This window comes from Siniperca chuatsi, linkage group LG13, assembly GCF_020085105.1.
Source record: "Siniperca chuatsi isolate FFG_IHB_CAS linkage group LG13, ASM2008510v1, whole genome shotgun sequence".
In the NCBI taxonomy this organism is placed as follows: domain Eukaryota; kingdom Metazoa; phylum Chordata; class Actinopteri; order Centrarchiformes; family Sinipercidae; genus Siniperca; species Siniperca chuatsi.
Window position 1 is genome coordinate 6,250,367 of NC_058054.1, and position 18,682 is coordinate 6,269,048.

Here is an 18,682-nt window from a genome sequence, read left to right on the forward strand (position 1 = left end):
CTCCGTTACTTATCAACAACATTCCTTGATGACCAAGAATTATGCCACATTCAAGTCATGTGGGAGTTACTGTAATTACCAGTTTCTGATTTATAAATAATTTCTGATTTGATCTGAAAGTTCAGATCTATCTGACTTGATGCTAAATAATACAGAAGTGCCTAAAAAAGGAAACAAATATGGATTCCTCATGTCACGTACGGTCCACAATTCAAGGTAATGAATTGAATGGATATAGTGCTATATTGACCATGCACAGTACTTTTTAACACTCACACGACCAACTCTGCAATCTTACAGCCGTCGTGAGTTGTCTAATGACGTAAATGCTCGCTACCTTCCATCCCATATGACACAAATGTGGCATTATTCTAACAAAACACATCAAAGATAATCATATCAATTAGTGAATTCACTTCCTGCAAAATGCAACAACATGCAACAACTCTCAGAATGTTTTGCTTTATATTTCCACTGACACAGTCACATTCATTAAACCTACAGTACAGCTGTCAAGTATAACCACAGATATTAACACTGAGCTGCTCCACTAGAGGAACCAGGGATGCTTAACTGCTCAAGAGCATGTTGAGATAACAGTGAAAGAAAGTTCACAGACAAAAAGCCTTTTCAACATAATAAATCATATGGTTTACAAATACTGAATGACAAACATGAGTTAAAAGTTATTTTTCAAATACGAGACACTTTTCAGAGGTATCATCAGAGCATCATATATTTTTGCAGTGCATCGTGCCATGCTTACCCATCACACATGGCTCACAGGGATCTGAGGCGCGGGTGTACCGCGGGGGATCCTCCTCCAGCATTCTGTTGGCTACCAAACCACCGGGCACCAGTGCAGGTGGAGCATCACTTTCAATCCCCTCCAGGCGTCGCGCTATCCTCTCCTTCCTGTCAGAGACAAAAGGTAGTTCAGCTGAGTTAGTCTTTATGAAAATATTTAGATGTGTTTATGTGAAAATACAGTGTAGTGAGCCCTGAAGATACCTGTTCATGCCCAAATCCTTTGTGACAGCTCCCTCAAAGTGTTTCTTCAACTCTGAAACTGAATATTAGAACAGAAAACATACATTTAGTATCATAAAAATGACAAAAGTAACAAACTATTTGTTTTATTCTTATTGTTTTATGAGTTATTGTGTGTGGTTTGAACCAATGCACACCCTTGGGAAGGACAGCCAGAAGTTTGGCATCTGTATCTGAAGCACTCTTGACCAAGGTGGCCTTGTCACCCAATGAGAAGTCACTCTGAAAACTGAATGAGAAGACAGAGTCACAAACCTGCTATCACGATGAAACTACTACATTCTGAATTCCTAATGAATGATAAAAAAATATATTTAATGAAAGTAGCTGATTAGAACTGCTTCCTTGTCAAAAATAAATGGTGATTATAGGAGGATGAGCAGGCGCGTTATTTTAATTTACTCAGTGATAAAAGAGCTGCAAAGTGGTGATACTGAAGGTATAGAATGGCAAAACTATAGTGTTCTACAAATCATTCAGATTAAACGCCAACAGTAAATTGTGCCTAGTTTCCTATTTTAGCCTAAAACACCTTGTCTTGAAGAGGTGATGGCAGGTAAAGGTGAAGCTCAGCTGGTGTCACTTCCAACAGGATCCAGCTTAAGAACTAGGTAATCAAGTCCTGACCCTCCTCCAAGCGGAAACAGAAAATCACGGTCTTCTCTTAATGTGTTTCCATGTCACAATCAACAGGTCACACAAGCCAGGATAAATAAACTCACCTTTCTTTTCTTTCCAAAAGCTTCACAAACTATTTAATTTGTTTGAACAGAGCCGCATTATTTCAGTTTAGAATTCTTCAATTCTCATTTCTTCTCGACACTTCTCTATATATCACTTATGTGCATGTGTGAAGCTCCGGGAACTAAAGTCAGGGGGGTTTCAACCCTCAGTATGAAGTAACCCTAATGCTAGCATACTAGACTGAATTGGTGAGGCGTGTTGTCTTCAGTTTGGATCACCTTTTACTGGTACATTTTTTTAAGGAGCAGATCAGTTAAAAGTGCGTTTATGTTCCAATGTATCAAAAAGTTGTTGTGCATCTTTCTGCCTGCCAACAGTGTCCAACACAGCTTAGAGCTTAAATATGCCTCTACTTATACAAAGTTAAGAAAAATGGGGAGAATATACAGAGGAGCTGCTCATCATGTTGCTTTTTCTCATCATTAAAATCAGAGTTACAATCTTTATTTTCAGAACTGCATACCTGTTATTGAAAAATGTGCATTGTTACATAGGTGAATTTTGTCTTACATTTACTGTAGGAGTGAAGGTAATTTGTTTACTATGCTAAAGCTCTAATGCTAAAACTAATGCAAAAGCAGGCTTTGTGCAATGTACTCCTGAAGGAGGTATTATGGCTCTAATGCCATGTGAACAAAAAAGTGTCTTAGGATAAGCTGTTCCAGGCATCTCCAGCTTTTAATGCTTACTGCGCATGATAAGCTAAAGCACTCTACTGTAGTAAACCTATATCCTTACATATCACTATCTTGATGACAAAGCAAATATGAGACAAATGTAAATGCTCTCAGAAAATAGAACATGCAATTTCTGTAGTTCCACTTTTTGCCTTTAAACTACAGAAAATCTAAAACCGGTAGTCCTTGTGACATAGGGTTAAATCAATCAATCTGCTAAAAAAACTCTGCTATTTGACCCATGTCTATATGTGCTGTAAACAAAAAACTCACCTTAAGGCTTCTGTTGGCAATGAGGTTGAGCTGCAAAGTTTGGTGGGAGCTTTAGATCCAATTCCTATAAAGAGAAACAAGACTCAGACAAACTTGAATAACAAAGAAATCTACACTCCACCTTTCAATTCAATATTCAGGATGTCTGTGCGGACATTGTGAGTATTGGAAGACATTATCCATCCTTGTCAAAATTAATTGTACATTTCTGGCATTTGGAAATAGAGTCGATCTACATAATAAAATGGCTCATTTTATGAGTGATCATAGTACAGCTTGGAAGATAACATTCAGGTGGGTATGGTGGATTACATTACATTTATTTACCTGACGCTTTTATCTAAAGCGACTTACAATAAGTGCATTCAACCATGTGGATGCAACCCAAAAATTGCAAGACTCATGAAAGTACATCACCTTCATCAAATAAGCTGAACTCCTTCAAGTGCTACATTTAGAAACATTAAGAGATAGAGAAAGAAGTTGTTTTTTTGTGGGGTTTTTTTGTTGATGGAAAGAGTAAGGCTGTGTTCAGACCAGTGTAAATAAGATGCAGCCCCCTAATTAATTTAATTGAGACCTGTGTTAACACAGCAAGGGTCCCGACACAGAGGGTTCTGGCAAATAATGTTGGATTGTCCAGCAAAAAAACAAAACTGAATTAAATTTTTGCCGCAACATAATGCAATGCCATCCCGCATGGCACTGAGTGCAAACACACATTCCTGGTAGACTACTTCATAACATAAGCAGCGTAATTCTACCTCGCAAACTGTCAAGATGGAGGATACAATTATTGTTGCTGAGAGTTGTAAAATCCTGTCTAACAGTATTATAAACCATGGATGTATTAACCAAATTTGATCTCCTTAATCTTACTGTTCATTGGCTTTTCAGTATCTGAAGCAACATGTCCTCACAGACGCAGCCCATTGTGTTTTTCTAATGGTTGTTTTTGATCTGAACACTTGGTCAGGCACCTACTAGTGGTTTGTTGGTTTGACTCTGACTCAGGCCACCCATGCAAAAAATGTATACTCTTATGATACTGCATGGTTTCCTAAATACAACAAGTGTTTGACAGACTAGAACAAAATCTTTTACAAACTCTTGAAGTATAGTCCCTAGAAAACTAATAATCAAAGTAATTTTTTAATGGTTGTTTTTGTAAATAGTTATATACATAATGACTATTATTAATGCACTACAACCGCAGTATTCAGTCGGCATATGTACTGTAATAAGATCAATCAACTATTTTGTTACCATTCTACCACTTCTCTAGCAAGTTGTTCATTATTATGATATTAGTAAAAATACAATGCTGATAAAACCATAAATGGTTCATATGCAACTGAAAAGTTCCTTAAGAACTTCGCTTAAGGAACTATTCAGTTGCATATGAACCATTTATTGTTTTTACTCTTCTCTCAGAATAAACACCAATGTGGAGGTGGGTATGGGTAGCTGTCAGCTGCAGAGGGAGAGGTGGTGGAGTGGCTCAGGTGAGCAGCATCAGGGAGAGGTAACTGGCACAGCTGAAACTGGTTAATTAATTATGCTCTCCCTAAATACAGTAGCATGCTAGACCTGAAGAGAGCCACGACAGGCAGCCAGGCTTTTCTCGACACAGAGGAAGAAGCAGAAGCAGAGGCGCAGTCTGAGGAACGGCTGATGCTAGAACGAAAAGATTGTGTGTGGAGAAAAAGAAAAGAATAAAGAATATTGCCTGAAAACGTGGTCTCAGTGTGTGTCTCAGAGCCAAGGGAACTCACGGTAGCGTGATTCTGCTACAACCAACAATGTGTCATTCGGTTCTGACAGCAAAATCCAGCCTCCAGCCTCAGTATGAGTCACTTGTCAAAAAAGGTTACTCAGAAAGTTCACATCCAGTCACCAGCTGATAGATGACCCTCCCACTCTCACGTCAAAGCAACAGCAGCTTGTTGTAAAGTTGTATCCCAGTATAGGAGACAGATCATGTTACTGCTACAGACGCCTTCAGAACACCTCCGGCTTATTTTGGCCTCCAAAGACTGAGTGGCAATACAGCAGGGAACGTTTGGCAGGACAAAAAGTATGGAAGTGAAAGGTGTGGTGGTAGAAGCAGAGTCCTAATGCTCACTTAGACTTCAGGTTCAAGGGCTTCTCAGTGTTTTGTGAAGTGACCCGGTGAAATTCAAGGACTCAAAAGTGACATAATGACACAAGTGAGAATTAGACATAAGCAAAGCCAGAAATCTGGAGGTCTTCATCTTATAACCACTGTGCCATTAATGCTATTCTCCATCATGTTTTCCTTGGGATGTAAAGTACTGATCCTAGATGAAGAGATAGCTGTGACAACTTTGGTGCTCTATTTTCGTACTTGAAAATCCATAAATGTCATAACCTTTTAAAGCATTATTTCATTTCAAATCCACAAACATTCTGGGTTTTTGAAGCCGGGGGGAAGTGTGGAGGTGCGTGTACACAGTATCTGTCCATTATCTGTCTGGAAAGCCCCTTGTACAGAAGTCAGTCAGGCTTTCCTTGGAAACGCCTGCCGGTTGTCAACAAGCAGCACAAGGCTCAAGGCTGGCAGTGCCAGAGAGCAGCTTAGGCTGCTTACCGTCCCAAAGTGAGCGTGGTGAGGAGAGGGACATTCTATAAATATTCAGAGGTGCAAAATAGACTCCCTGAGTGAACTGGGCCTTCACTTAGACACAATCTGTTTGTAAAGGTTGCTGGTTGAACATGAACAGCTCTCTTCCATCTCAACACACAGTGACAGAGGTGGAACATCAGAGAGAAGGAAACAGGAAAAAGCATAACAGATAGCAAATAGCAGCACACACCTGTTGAATATAGAGCACCAAATGAGTGTAGTAAAAATGACCTTTTACTCCTCAATCATACAATCACAAGTAATAGATAAGCATTTAAACCTTCTGTACCTAATCATAATACCCCAAAATCCTTAAATGCACTAGTCAGGGATGAGTAACTCTTACACATGTCATGAATCCTCGTTTCATCTGATCCAACCAAGCAAACAGAAGCAAAATAAGGAGTCAACCAGGAAACTTCCCAGCCTCTTATCCTGTCTTGCCAAGCCGAATCCCCCCGCTTACTGTTTCACTGACAGCCACCAAACTCATCATCGTCATTTATTTCAGTAAGGAGATGAATTGCATTAGCCAAGTCCCCTAAGCAGTCTATAGAGTTAAGGGTATTCAAGTAGGTTAAGCAAGTCAGGACCAAGCCTTCCCCTTTCAAAGGCCTTACCTTGGCCACAGGGCTGCACATGGTTCACATGGTAACTAGAGATCCATGGGTTTCAAAACATGTTTAGGGAGAAGAACAGAAGGATGCCCTGCTGCTAGACTCCCCTCTGGTCACAGCGGTGGTGATGGTGGTGGACAGCAGGAGTGGCAGTGGTGGAGGCGAGGGCTGCTACCGGCAAGCAGGCAGGCAGGGATGGAGGTGGTGACACGAACACACACGCACACGGACAAGCACACAGTCACAGCAGAGTGACTGCCCCCCGGCTACACGACAAGCTACAGCCAACGTGTGTGTCAGTGTGCATGTCAGTGTGTGTGTGCACGCAAGGGAGCTGAGAAAGAGAGACAGCACAGCAGGGTGCTAAAGCAGCTCAGAGCCCTAATCAGATTACAGGCAGAAATTAGCCTTGATGATAAAAACTCTGGAACAGGATTGGAGGAGGGTGCCAGCAGAGCTGCAGGGGGTGGTATGGGGTCCAGGGCTACTGGAAGTCAGATGGTATCCTTAACACACGCACACATCAGGCATGCTTCCGCCATGATGGCCAGGTGCAGAAATTGCATTAATATTAATGTCATTACCAAGCTGTGAGATGGTTAGGCTGTGAGATCTTTGTTATCCTGTTATTAAATGCATTTGGAGTCCACCAGATCATAAAATTCAATGTACCACTGGGAATATGATTAATTATGGTTGTAAGGGTTTTTACTGACAGCCTTGTCTTGATGCCAGTTCATCCAGTAAGAAATTCTTTATTAAGCTGTCAAATGCAATGCAGTAGAACAGTATTTGAAATTTCCTGCCATATTCTAATTTTTTCTCATTAAACACAACACCACTACAGAGGATTTTTGATAATGTTTTTAAAAGTTGTTAAAAATCTTATAAAATGACTAAACCTAATTGATGGGGTGGTAGTTTATTTCAGGTTCTGTCCTTCCTCATCTTGTGCCTCATATTTACGGTCTCTCACTGTCTTCCTCTACCTTCTTGCACTCTACATCACACACATACACTTAGCATAATTCACACACAAGCTTTAACTCTGTTGGCCTGAATTCAGAAGTACAGACACAATCTCATCTAATAAATGGCAAAACCCACTTGGCTAAGTCATCACATCGGGTGGTGTGTGGCAAGTATTGGAGTCACACAGGAGGCAGTGGAGGTTACTGTGAGTGTCCAGTACCAAAACAGTCGCATTACCAATCATCACATCGTAGAGTCCCTAAGTCACTCCTGGACTCTGGCCCTTCTAGTGAAATAAATAAATATCCAAATACCTGCTAAGAGGAAGGAGGAGAAAAAAGCATCTTCCTGGCATTTAATGTTGATATTTTTAACAGTTGACCAATTAACTCCTCCAACTCTGGAAACCTTATTTTCTGTTTCTCCTTTAGCCCATGTCTTTCTGAACTTTCCAAAAGTAAAAGTATATCCTAGGGACTTCCAACTCCAAGTCCAGCTGAAATGAAAGGTACCTATAGAGCTTGGATCACTAAGACAATGTAAAGTAAAATAATTTACTGTCAATTACACAGCTTTTATAAAAAAGTTAAAGCAACAAGAAAAGGTGCAGATGTGCACAGCACACATGCGCTCACATTTCCTCCAAACTCTAAACGCAGCATTTTAAAGCAAAATGAGGGTCAAGAGTAAAAAATACTCACTGATAATTATAAATGCAATATGCAGTTGTTTGCCGTTTACCTTATTCTTTTGTCCAAAGCATCATACAAGTACAATATGTACCTGTATGACACGCAGGCACCTGTGGGCTTAAAATCATATTTTGTTGTATATGTAACTGTTACGACCCAGAAAGCACTAGGGGGTAAAGGAAGCAACATAACGGCAGTGTAATCAGGCAGTTATAGTCAGTTTATTGTTTAGAAGACAATGATTACATTTACAAACTAAGATAACAAATACAAACTGACACAATTTAGAGAACTGAGCTGCACAAACAAAGGAAAGGGGCTGCTAGTGGAGCCAAATCAATGGAACAAATATAACAAAATGTTTACTTCCTATTAACTCAGGATCTCAGCTACCTTTCTGGCTAATCAAAACTAAAATAAAACAAAACCTGTCTGACAGGTTTGGCTAAAAAAATTGTTATATGATGCCCTGCAGAGGCTGGAAGACACTGCCAGATATGAGTACGTGACTGTAATACCATAAATTGTCTTTATCGTTGCCGTAACATACGTTTATCAAGGCCGGCACAAAAAACATAGTGTGCATCACACACAGAAGGCAAAATTCACAGGTACTGAAGCGTGTGGGCTGTACTGTTTCCTTGACATAAGTTAACATGAGTAACATGTTTTTTTTTCAAGAATCCAAAGTTTTACACTTTTGTTATTCAGATTGTGTTGCTGCTCACTGAGGTTTGACTTCAGTGTGTACAACAAATTGAATCCCCTTGAAACCCCCAAAATCACTGTCTTAATCTCAGCCACCTACTTTTCTGTCTTTACTGGAAACCAGAGCTGTATTAGTGGAAATACTAGGAATTACAGTATAACCTACAGCACTGGAAACGCAGGCATCAATAAGAACATGTACAGAAAAGCATTAATTCACACTTTTTTTCTCCTAGAAAAGACCTTATCCTTGAAAATCTACCACTTAATAGGATGTGCATTATCAATGTAATCTACAGTATGTCACAACGGACATGAGAAAACTCCATTCTAATCTAAAAGCTATCTGAACTGTATTGAATAGGTGACCTGATAATAAAAACTCAGCTCTTTTACCCTTGTCATACCCTTTTGGACTTTGTCTTAGTCTTGCTCACTTGCACACTCACTCGCCCTGTCTGTCTGATGCTTTTTCTCACCCTTCCACACAGAAACTCCCCCCACCTTCCCTAGTCTGCCTTGGCTCCCTGTAGACGCCCCTAATAAGGCAACATGTGTTGTGAGTGGCTGCCTCGGGGAGAGGTCACCCTGTCAGCCAGCCTGCCGTGTTTACCAGGGGACCGTCTCCACGCCTGCTCCCTGCTCTGCCTGGTTTTCTTTTCCACTCCTTCTCTCTTTCATTCCCCAGATTTGTCATCCTTGCCATCCATCTCACTCATTCCTCTGACCCCTCCTACTCATTCCTATCAACTCTCTCCTTCCTCTCTTTCTTGCATTCTTTGTGTTGCTGTTGTTTTATTTTTTCTTAATCTATTTGCTTCTTTACACGTCTCTCTCCATTTCACTTTTTATCTCTCTGGTTACCTCTTCTTCCACTGCCAACTCCCATGCCAGCCTGCGCAGCAACAAACATGATACATCCTCCGTCACCCACTCTCTGTCTCGCCGGTTAAATACATTTTACAATTTCACAACAGGACTTATTCGTATTCATAAAACTTTTCAGTTCAATTCAATAAAATTTTATTTATATAGCACCAATTCATAACAGAAGTTATCTGATTGCACTTTTCCTATAGAGCAGGTCTAGACCATACTCTTTATAATATTGCTTATTTTCTTAGAAGTAAACCACACTGGCATAAGACGTAATACTTAAAGCCTTACCTAACCAAACTGAGGTGAACTATGGGTGAGTGAGTCGATGACAACATGGGAACTTTTGTCAGACATCATGGCCAGTACACAGGCTCAACATCTGGATTTGCAGACCTCCTTTATCTCCTAATATACCTCCTATTAGCTTTAATTCTTTCTTTAATTTTGGGGTTGGATGTTTTAAAAAGCCCTTTAAGAGTCTTTTATCTCACTTGCATAATCTGCAACTTGCTCTGCTGTTTTGTACTTTATTTCATTTTCATATACAATAAATAACCTCTTGTTGCTGTAAATGTTTGAATGTAAAGAATATTGATGATCTTGGCCCTAACTCAGGCTTTTCCAACATTGAGAAAACAACATTGTTAATAAAACCACACTGTGCCAACTGTTTTTTCTGTCCATATCTGTCCATAAATCATATAAATAAAAGGCCTGCAGCCTGTTCATTACCATTTTCACCATTATTACTCACCAACTCAGCTGTCAGGTCTCTCTCTATCTCTCTGTCAAATGAAGAATAATTTTCTGATCCTGTCCAGCTACAAACAAAACTGCACCAATGAGACCATTTGCTCTGACTTTAATTGTCTCTTGGCTCGTTGAGTCAAAGACAAACAAAATTGTGAAACTCAGTTCAACTATTTCAACTTGCAACACTGGATGTACAAAACAGTCAATAAAATTCAACACCGAGGACATCATGTAAACACCACAAGGAGAAAAGTACCTCAACAAATCCCTGTGTGACTCAACATCAAAGCATCTCTTTGCTAATCAAACTTTAAGCTGTGAAGCTCAGCAGCACACTGGTCATATGGAGTTTCAGCTAAGGATGGACTTTTCCCTATGGAAACCAACACCACATCATCCTTTGTTTCAGTCTATCTTTATACAGCCTGAGCTTTACAGAGCTTAAGGCTTTATGTGATGTACATTATGACTGACTGGAGTTGAGCACAGACTTTTGTTTTAACAGGCCAAATTTATACCATGGTTTACTTAAGCAATCAACTTTCACGCAATGATCATCCTCAGTGCAACAAATGTTAGTCACTTGCCAAACATTAAACCTTCAATTATTTTACCAGCCACTTTAGGAGTTAAAACAAAGGCATTTTTATAATCATTTCTATCTGGGAAGAGTCATTTGGTTCAAGATTCTCCAGTTACTGTTACTGAATTTTTCACCATTAACACAAATAAACCAGATAACCACAATATTAGTCACAATAAGACAGATTCGCATTAGCACTGGGGATGTTCCTGCAGCTATTGCACACACTTTTTTTATTTGAGCAGAGAAAACTTAAAAATAAACATATAGTCATTCATTATCATTATGTACAATAGTTGTACTTCATACTTATTTTAATTTTATAGTTATACCCACTTGGTACTTAATTTATTTTCTGACCTGTATTATAGTGTATTATATTTGCTTAGTACTGCTTAGTACTTGCTTAGCACTTCTATTCCTGTGTGCACTGACGTGATAGTGAGCTGCTGTAACAAAAAAGTTTCCCCTCGGGGATCAATAAAGTATTTCTGATTCTGATTCTGAGATTGTCACTTATCAAACAGCATATTTAGACAGTGCCAGCTGAGGAAAATGGATAGATGAGACAAGTCATTTAGTCTAAATGTGATGTACAATATTCAGAGCGTGGAAATTATCAATTGTAGTAACAGTTTTTAGAGAAGTTATTGTCTGACCCTACTAAAGATGCTTTGGCACTTAAAAAATCTAAGCTTTATTATACCCAGAGTAACTTCAAATCAGTGAGTTAGTGAGTGAATGTCAAGCTCTAAGACACTTAGAATGGACACGACTGGAAGGTATTGCAAAGACTGATGGTTTTGGAAATCAAACCTGCATTTCGAACCTCTACCTCACGCCCACACAACCTGTTCACCTTACAACAGTTTTGCTACTAAAGCTGGAGTTAGGCATCTTTTTTCCTTTCCTTTCCTTTGTGGACAGTACTCATCTACCTTAAAAGTCAACCTAGGAGGAGAATTGGTACTCACTCATTCATGTGTTGAATGTGTGCTGTTGTTGTTTAAAACTGTGTTTGTTCTTAAGGGAGCATGTCTGTATTCCAAATCAGGTTTCAAGTCAACATACTGAAAAGGCAGTTTCATATTTTGGCAGTATCTTCAGTAACAATCATTCAGTTAGTTGTAATAGTAGAGAACTGCAATTATATTTATTAAATCAACACTGTGACTTTTCTTTTTTCAGGTTTTCTGACATTTTGTAGATGGCTTTTTTTTCTTTGTCTGTTCAGCCATACTGGTACATAGCTACTCATACTAACTAATCACTTATTTTTTGCCAATAAATAAAATGCATGACTTCCTTTAACATCTTGGAGGACTTTTCCCAGATTCCTGGTGTGTAGAACAGCAAAGTGGTTATTGTTTTATGAGGAAAATGAATATTAATTTCAAGACTTCTTTGTACTTTGGGCAGCAGCAGACACTGTGCTCCAAGCAAGCCTGCCTTTATTAGGAGAAACTTTCTCTGTTTATATAAGCTTGTACAAATGCACTAATGTACACTGAAACACAGACACACATGCACTAAAATAAACACATGCACACACATGCAGAAAAGGTACATGATCCAAACTCTGTCTCACACACACACCACACACAAATCCACGGGTCAAGTGAGAGCCTGAGGCAGCAGAGCAGGAACCTTCATCCTTCCTTAAAACATTTACTCTGGCAGTTCACTCTTTAGATCCAGATCTGCGTTCCTCTCTGCTGCCTTACATCAACTCAACCTGACACTCGGCACAGAAATCTGCTTGCTCTGCTCTTATATGGATATCGATGAGCACAGAGCCCGGTGCTAAGGAGAGACACTTAGGAAGCTCTGAAACTCTTAGAGAGGGCAGGAGAAAGGGATGAAAAGGAAATAGAGACAGAGTAAGAGAGAGTGAAGGAGAAGGGAGAGGAGGATTTCATGCCAGAAATGGTTACTTGAGTCTTTTCTTAAAGGTACATCATCCAGGAACATCTTCACAGTATGTAACATAATGAGCTAATATAAGGTAACTCATGAGCAAGCAAAAGAGTCACATCAATTCCTGTGTTCAATCTGATACAATGTGTAGTTAGTTGTTGCTCTAGTATGTCTCAGAATTATTGCAGGGTCCTTTCTGCAACTTTTCTACTTTTGGCTAGATAGAACACAGAAAATTAAGATGGCAGAGAAAAGATGATATGTAACACAAACCCATACTGTCTTCTAAACCACACATTTATTAGTACCCAACAATTGTTTGTATACCATATTAAGTACTTCATTTGGTTGTTATTTATTTTGTTGTTATATTCTACTTTTGTGCTCACACTGTCTTTTCTCTGCTGAATCCTGCTGCAACCACCTTACTTCCCAGTGTTTTAAATTACAATATCTGTGTTTTTCAAAGGAAACCTGACTAGATTTCATTTCTATTGAAATATCTCAGCAACATCCAGAAAGTCTCCTAATACCAATTACTGTATAGCTACTACCAGCATGTTGTTAATTAAAAGTACACACAAAATGATGCAAAGACATACCAGAAAAAGATATATCATTAGTTATAAATGGCACATATGTAACAATGAAGATCCTAGAATACAGGGGCCCATTTAAGAGCAAGGATTTAGTGGCCATCTTTACTGATTCATGCCACATGTAAACAGCAGTCATACATTCAGAAAGATGCCAGCAGGAGCCTGTAGACAGCTCTCTTCCTTCTGACATACTAAGTGGTGACGGTAACAGCAGACAGTGGCAATAATCATGGATGGTGCTGAGTACAGCCTACAAGTTAACTGGTGCATGAGACCATATTCAGCAGGTCACATACCTGTTGAAAACAAATACGAGGGAAGGTCCGTGAGCTGGAGTCAGTTTGGTCATAACAGTTTCTCCTCTAAATAGGAGCAGGAGGATGATGAAAGGATGTAAAAGAAGATGCTGATCGCTTCAAAGAGTTGGATACTTTTGACACTTTGCTGTTCTGAGAACTGAATCTTTGCCCTTTTATTTACAAGAAAGTTATTCTTACAACTATGGCAATCCGCTGCTACGATCTCCAACTTTGCTATTACTCTCATCCTGCAAACACCAATAACAACATAAAAGAGGAGCTATATTTCACCATTGAAAAAGTTTTATTTTTTTAAAGTGCAAGAATCTGCACTTGTTTTGTAAGGGTGAAACATTTCTGAAACTACTTTGTATAAAAACTTTTTGTTCTGGTTTTCATTTCCTGACCAACAAAGGCATACAGCAGCAAAGCATATATGCATTTGTATACATTTAAACCTATTTTAACAAAGAACGTAGGCCTTCAACAAATGAATGCATGTACCACAGCTGAGTGATAATACATGTGTCTACAACACTTGGAGATGTGTGCAAATCCAGTGGCAGAAGGTCAAGCATGTGGCCGGCCAGTAAACCTGTCTGTTCATTTTGATGGGCGCAGCAGGTGTTGAGCACCAAGCAACTGCTGTACAGAGTCACACACACTCACACACACACTATAAAAACAAAGCTGTGACGAAATGACGCCTGGCCAGTGCTGGAACAACACACCAGCTCAACACATAGCCGATAGATCAGCTGCACACACATACCACCATACAGCCATAATCTGGAGCTTGGAATGCTAATACCCATGTGGTTACTTGAGACAGCGCAAAGCAACAAGAGGGAGGCTTGGTTGGGACACTACATTCAGTCCTACAGGGGGGAATTTAAACCAGACACTCGTCAAGTACTGTTGAGTTTTGGTACCAAAGTTTGCCTCCACTTCTGTGCCACACTTCTCCACTGTGCATTTAAATCTCTTGTTATGATTCAGCAAAGGATGGTTTCATTATCTTATCTAATGCCAGAAGTTATTACTTTTTTTTTTGCATTTAAGTCATGGGGACGCTAGTGTAGCACAAATGTAAGTTTAATAGCCTAACATAATGGCCAAACAGCCTTTTATCTATCGTAGAAAAGGTTTCAGTCGTAGTCATCTGGACGCTGTTTTCAGAAACAAGATGTTTTGAAAACAGTGTCCAGATGACTACGACTGAAACCTTTTCTACAATGGAACACTCCTGGACGAATGAGGGACTACACCGTCATCCTTTTATCTACTTATCATGTACCCGAGAATCTACAATTTGCAACTCAACACAAAGCTGAATGATGAATGGTTGTCAGATTCATCATAAAATAACTATCTGCTTACTTGCTGACTTAATATATATAGTAGCATGCATAAGATTAAACTAAGAAAGAGAAAAAAATACTTACAGTGCTTTAGCTCCAATGATAAGGGACTGAGAGAAATGCTTCACAGGTGAAGTCCATTTATCCTGACAGTAGAATTCAGGGATATGAAACTACCAAACAAAGGGTCTCACTAGTTCCTTATTCAGAGCAAAGCAGATGCTGAGTAGGCAGGAGGCGCAGGTGTGAGCAGGTAAACCCAAACAGAAGTTCCAAAGTCATCCACCATGAAGCAGGTCCAACCTCAGCAGCCGACAAATATAGCCTGGTGCTTTCCCACTAGCTCTGCTGCACCGGGCCAAATAAATCAGTCCAGGAAAAGCCGAGCAAAGAAGAAAGAAAAGAGGGGAGAGGGAGAGAGAACGAGAGGGAGTGGGATATGCAGGAGAGGGGTGAAGGAGAGAGACAGGGATGAAGCTGAGAAAAAAAATACACAAGAGGGATGCTAGAACAGACTATAATAAGTGGTTCAATAAGTGGTTCTTCAAACTATTCCAAAAGTCAAAACTGTGGTTCTTAAAATGTCCATTCTTGTAAACCAGGTTTGGGACCCTGGTCTGATAGTTTAGACTGACAGTGAGAGATGACACAACACTACTTCCAAGGGGTTTGGGGAGTGCGGGCCAAAATCGGAGTGGTAACCTCATCCCACAGCAACCATGTATGGACTGAAGAGAGCAGCCTTGATAGAGGGGCATCTGCCATAAATAGCCAGGAAGTGTTGGGCTCCCAGCACAGGGGGATCGAATCAGCTGTTAAACTACAATCCAGCAGCACAGTGTGATCCAGGCTCTGCAGGGGCTGCTGTACTACAGCAATGGGGTCTTACAGCACAGAGCTGGTATAATCTTAATTTTGCTTTGAGCAATGCATGGTTTATCTACACATTGGCATTCTATTTGTTATATTTACATTTGTGAAAATTTGAGCCAAACATCTAATAATGTATCCAAATGTATATACATTAAATTTTTTTGGCTCATCAGTTTTATAAACATTGCATTGTTTTAAAGACCACAACTGACAGAAGTTTCATTTTATCTAAAACTAAAGGGAAAGAGTTGAGCTGCAATCTGCAGTAATTATGATTTAATGCATTACATGATCATGACCCTTGCCAAAATACTCACTACAGGACAGCTGTGAGATGCACAAAACAGGATCTCTTCAGTGCAGCTCATGTCGAGTTGCTCACCTAAAATAAAATAAAATAATAATATAAACTGAAGATGTATAACCCAATAACCTAAGCCTTTGAATATAATAACATTGGCATTTCATTTTAGAGAAAATTGGCAGCATGTTTTACATACATTTTTTACATACATACATTTTTTACATAGATGTGAGCATATCTGGATGATTAAAAAAGCGTCTTAACCTGTATACACTATATTTGACAAAGTGACTAGATGTATGCTATATAGAAATAAACTACTCTGCCTTCTCATCTTGTGGTGGAGAAGAAGCAAGTTGGTTCAGGGTTTTTGGAGTTTTTGGTATTGTATTATTGTAGTTTGACTCCATCTTGTGGATATGAGAAGTACATAACAGTAAATGCAGAGCTATGTGTCTCTATTTCTACAACAGGTGTTTAGACAAACAAATATAAATGTAAGAAGTAATCTACTCCTTTCAGTTTAATCTTCCCCAGTACTGGTGTGTAGTACAGTTGAGAATACAGTCTATGTGTAAGTGACAGAGGAGTGGAGAAGGAGGACAATTGTCACTGTGCCATTAATGGAGTTACTTATTCCCCATGCAACACAGGCGAGCATGCTTAACAGGTGTACAGTAGTGATAGATATGTAGTTTACTTACGTGGTCTGGCTCGGAGACTGAGGCAGCTGTAATGGAGGGATAGCTGGGATTCTGAACCACAGGCACTGGGACTGTTTCCTTCTTCACATATCCACATTCAAACAAAAGTGGGATATATTACTAGCTATTCAGAAAACACAGACAGTTACATCATCTCATATGTGATGAGACTGTATTATAACTACAATATTCTATAATCAGTTTTACATTCATTGGCAAACATAAAATATTAAAATGGTCAATATCTGACTTTGGAATTAAACTCTACAGTTTGCTCACAATGGTGTATAGTGTAACATGACTGAGTCCTGAGTCGGCCACTTTTGTGCTGACATTTATATTAAAATTTCACTACCAATATAAATGATTGTGTAACGTTAATGTTTTCAGTTAATTTAATTGTGTAAAAGTAAAGTCTAACTTCTAATTTTTTACCTTTCTAACTGAATATCGTTTTAACCATTTAGCTTTGTATATACAAGCTATGTGTATATATATATATATATATATATATATATATATATATATATATATATATATTATGTAAGTATATATATTAGTTGTAGTAGGGTAACAGTCAAAATGGTAGTGATATAGTAGCAGTAGTTAGCAGCATATTATTTAGTATCAGCAACAGTATAGTTATAGTAAGCATTATTGAATTACTATCTAATTGAAGCTGCAATATATTTTAGGTCTAATATTTTCACATGACAATAACACAACAAAGTAAAACAAAAATAAAAGTTTTACCTGAGGAAAACGGTTAGCAAGCGGCCACGTTGGAGGACAACTTGACATTAACATAGTAACACTAAAAATACTGCTTTAGCTTTAGCCTACTTTCTGCAAATGTCTCAAGGTCAAGACTAACTTCAGTTTTCCAGAAAACCTGTTCTGAATTGTGGTTAGTAACAAAGGTAAGAACACAACATACCACAACAAAACATCCTGTGGAAAATTACTGTATATGTGTCCAGAAATCATTGTCCAATGTGGGGCTAACTGTTAGCAACAGTAGCTGAACTAGCTTAGCTTAGGTGTGGCAGTAGTATGGGAAATACAACACACCCTTTAAAGTTTTAAAAATACATAACGCTAACTATGCTGAATGAAAGCCTCTTAACTGGTTTTCTGTCAAGTCAAGCTGGTAGACAGGCAGCACCAAATCATTTTCAGTGTTTAGCGTTAAAGTAGCTTAGCTAACTGACACCTGGGTCTGATGTTGCTAGTGATTCTGCCTAACAGGTGCTGTTAAATGAAAACATATGCATTAAAAAAAACTTCAATACACATATATCTTATAAATGAAATTGATATTAGGCTTTTGAAAATAATAGTAATCAAATTGTCTATTAGAAATATTCTTTAAAGCAATATACTGTAGTTCTTTAACTGTTTTGCAGTCATAGCTACATAATGTTTGTCTATATTAGTAGGCTATATCATTATGTTATATGGCTATATATCTAATCATTCTCCATTTAAAGTGGGTTATTTGACTGAAACATTGGCTAATTTGGGGTACATAAATCTAAAGTAAAACAATATAAAGGTTGCTTGAATTTTTGTGGGAATTTATCTGTGAATATACATTTAATAACTGCCTTTTCAGTATTATATAGAGCTAATTTTGCTAAATATGGCTTCTTAAATATGTTCACTAGCACTGACAGATGCTGCATGTCCATTATGTGACAACCTTTAATGTTATCCCTCTATATAACCCCTCCACCTTCTCAGCCCCCCTGCTGTCACAAGCACCTCCCAATGTGCCTTAGGGCAAAGCATTGGGATGTTTGTGAAAAGAAAGCTTACCTATATAGGGAGCAATAAAGTATCACATCAGAGGAAGTACTAATCAGGCTTCTCGCTCTCCTTTTAGAAAACGATGGCACACAGAGGAATTTGAACAGCGTCTAAGGATGGATGGCATCCAAACCTCAGAGAGCATGCTGGGTGGTTTTTACAAGGTTCAGCTCAAGTATTGTCTTTGCCAACGCTTTGATCGAGCAAGTGGAGCTCAGTGT

The 18,682-nt window shown here is 38.9% G+C and overlaps 1 protein-coding gene across 5 annotated transcripts in view; it reads right to left on the bottom strand.

Moving 5' to 3' along the window:
• The window catches only part of LOC122887451 (supervillin-like), a 54,980-nt gene extending 38,964 nt beyond the window's left edge, over window positions 1–16,016 (bottom strand). For 2 of the 5 annotated variants that reach the window (XM_044220699.1, XM_044220698.1), the window contains exons 1-5: window positions 14,856–15,407; window positions 2,745–2,808; window positions 1,188–1,279; window positions 1,012–1,069; window positions 767–915 (exon numbers count right to left, since the gene is read on the bottom strand). In XM_044220699.1, coding sequence (XP_044076634.1) covers window positions 767–915; window positions 1,012–1,019 — 157 coding nt within the window. In that variant the 5' untranslated portion in view covers window positions 1,020–1,069; window positions 1,188–1,279; window positions 2,745–2,808; window positions 14,856–15,407. Of the gene's footprint in view, window positions 1–766; window positions 916–1,011; window positions 1,070–1,187; window positions 1,280–2,744; window positions 2,809–6,011; window positions 6,333–14,855; window positions 15,411–15,961 lie in introns of those variants that run through there. The other 3 variants (XM_044220696.1, XM_044220697.1, XM_044220695.1) reach the window with 3 other exon arrangements.
• Window positions 16,017–18,682: the final 2,666 nt, after the last annotated feature.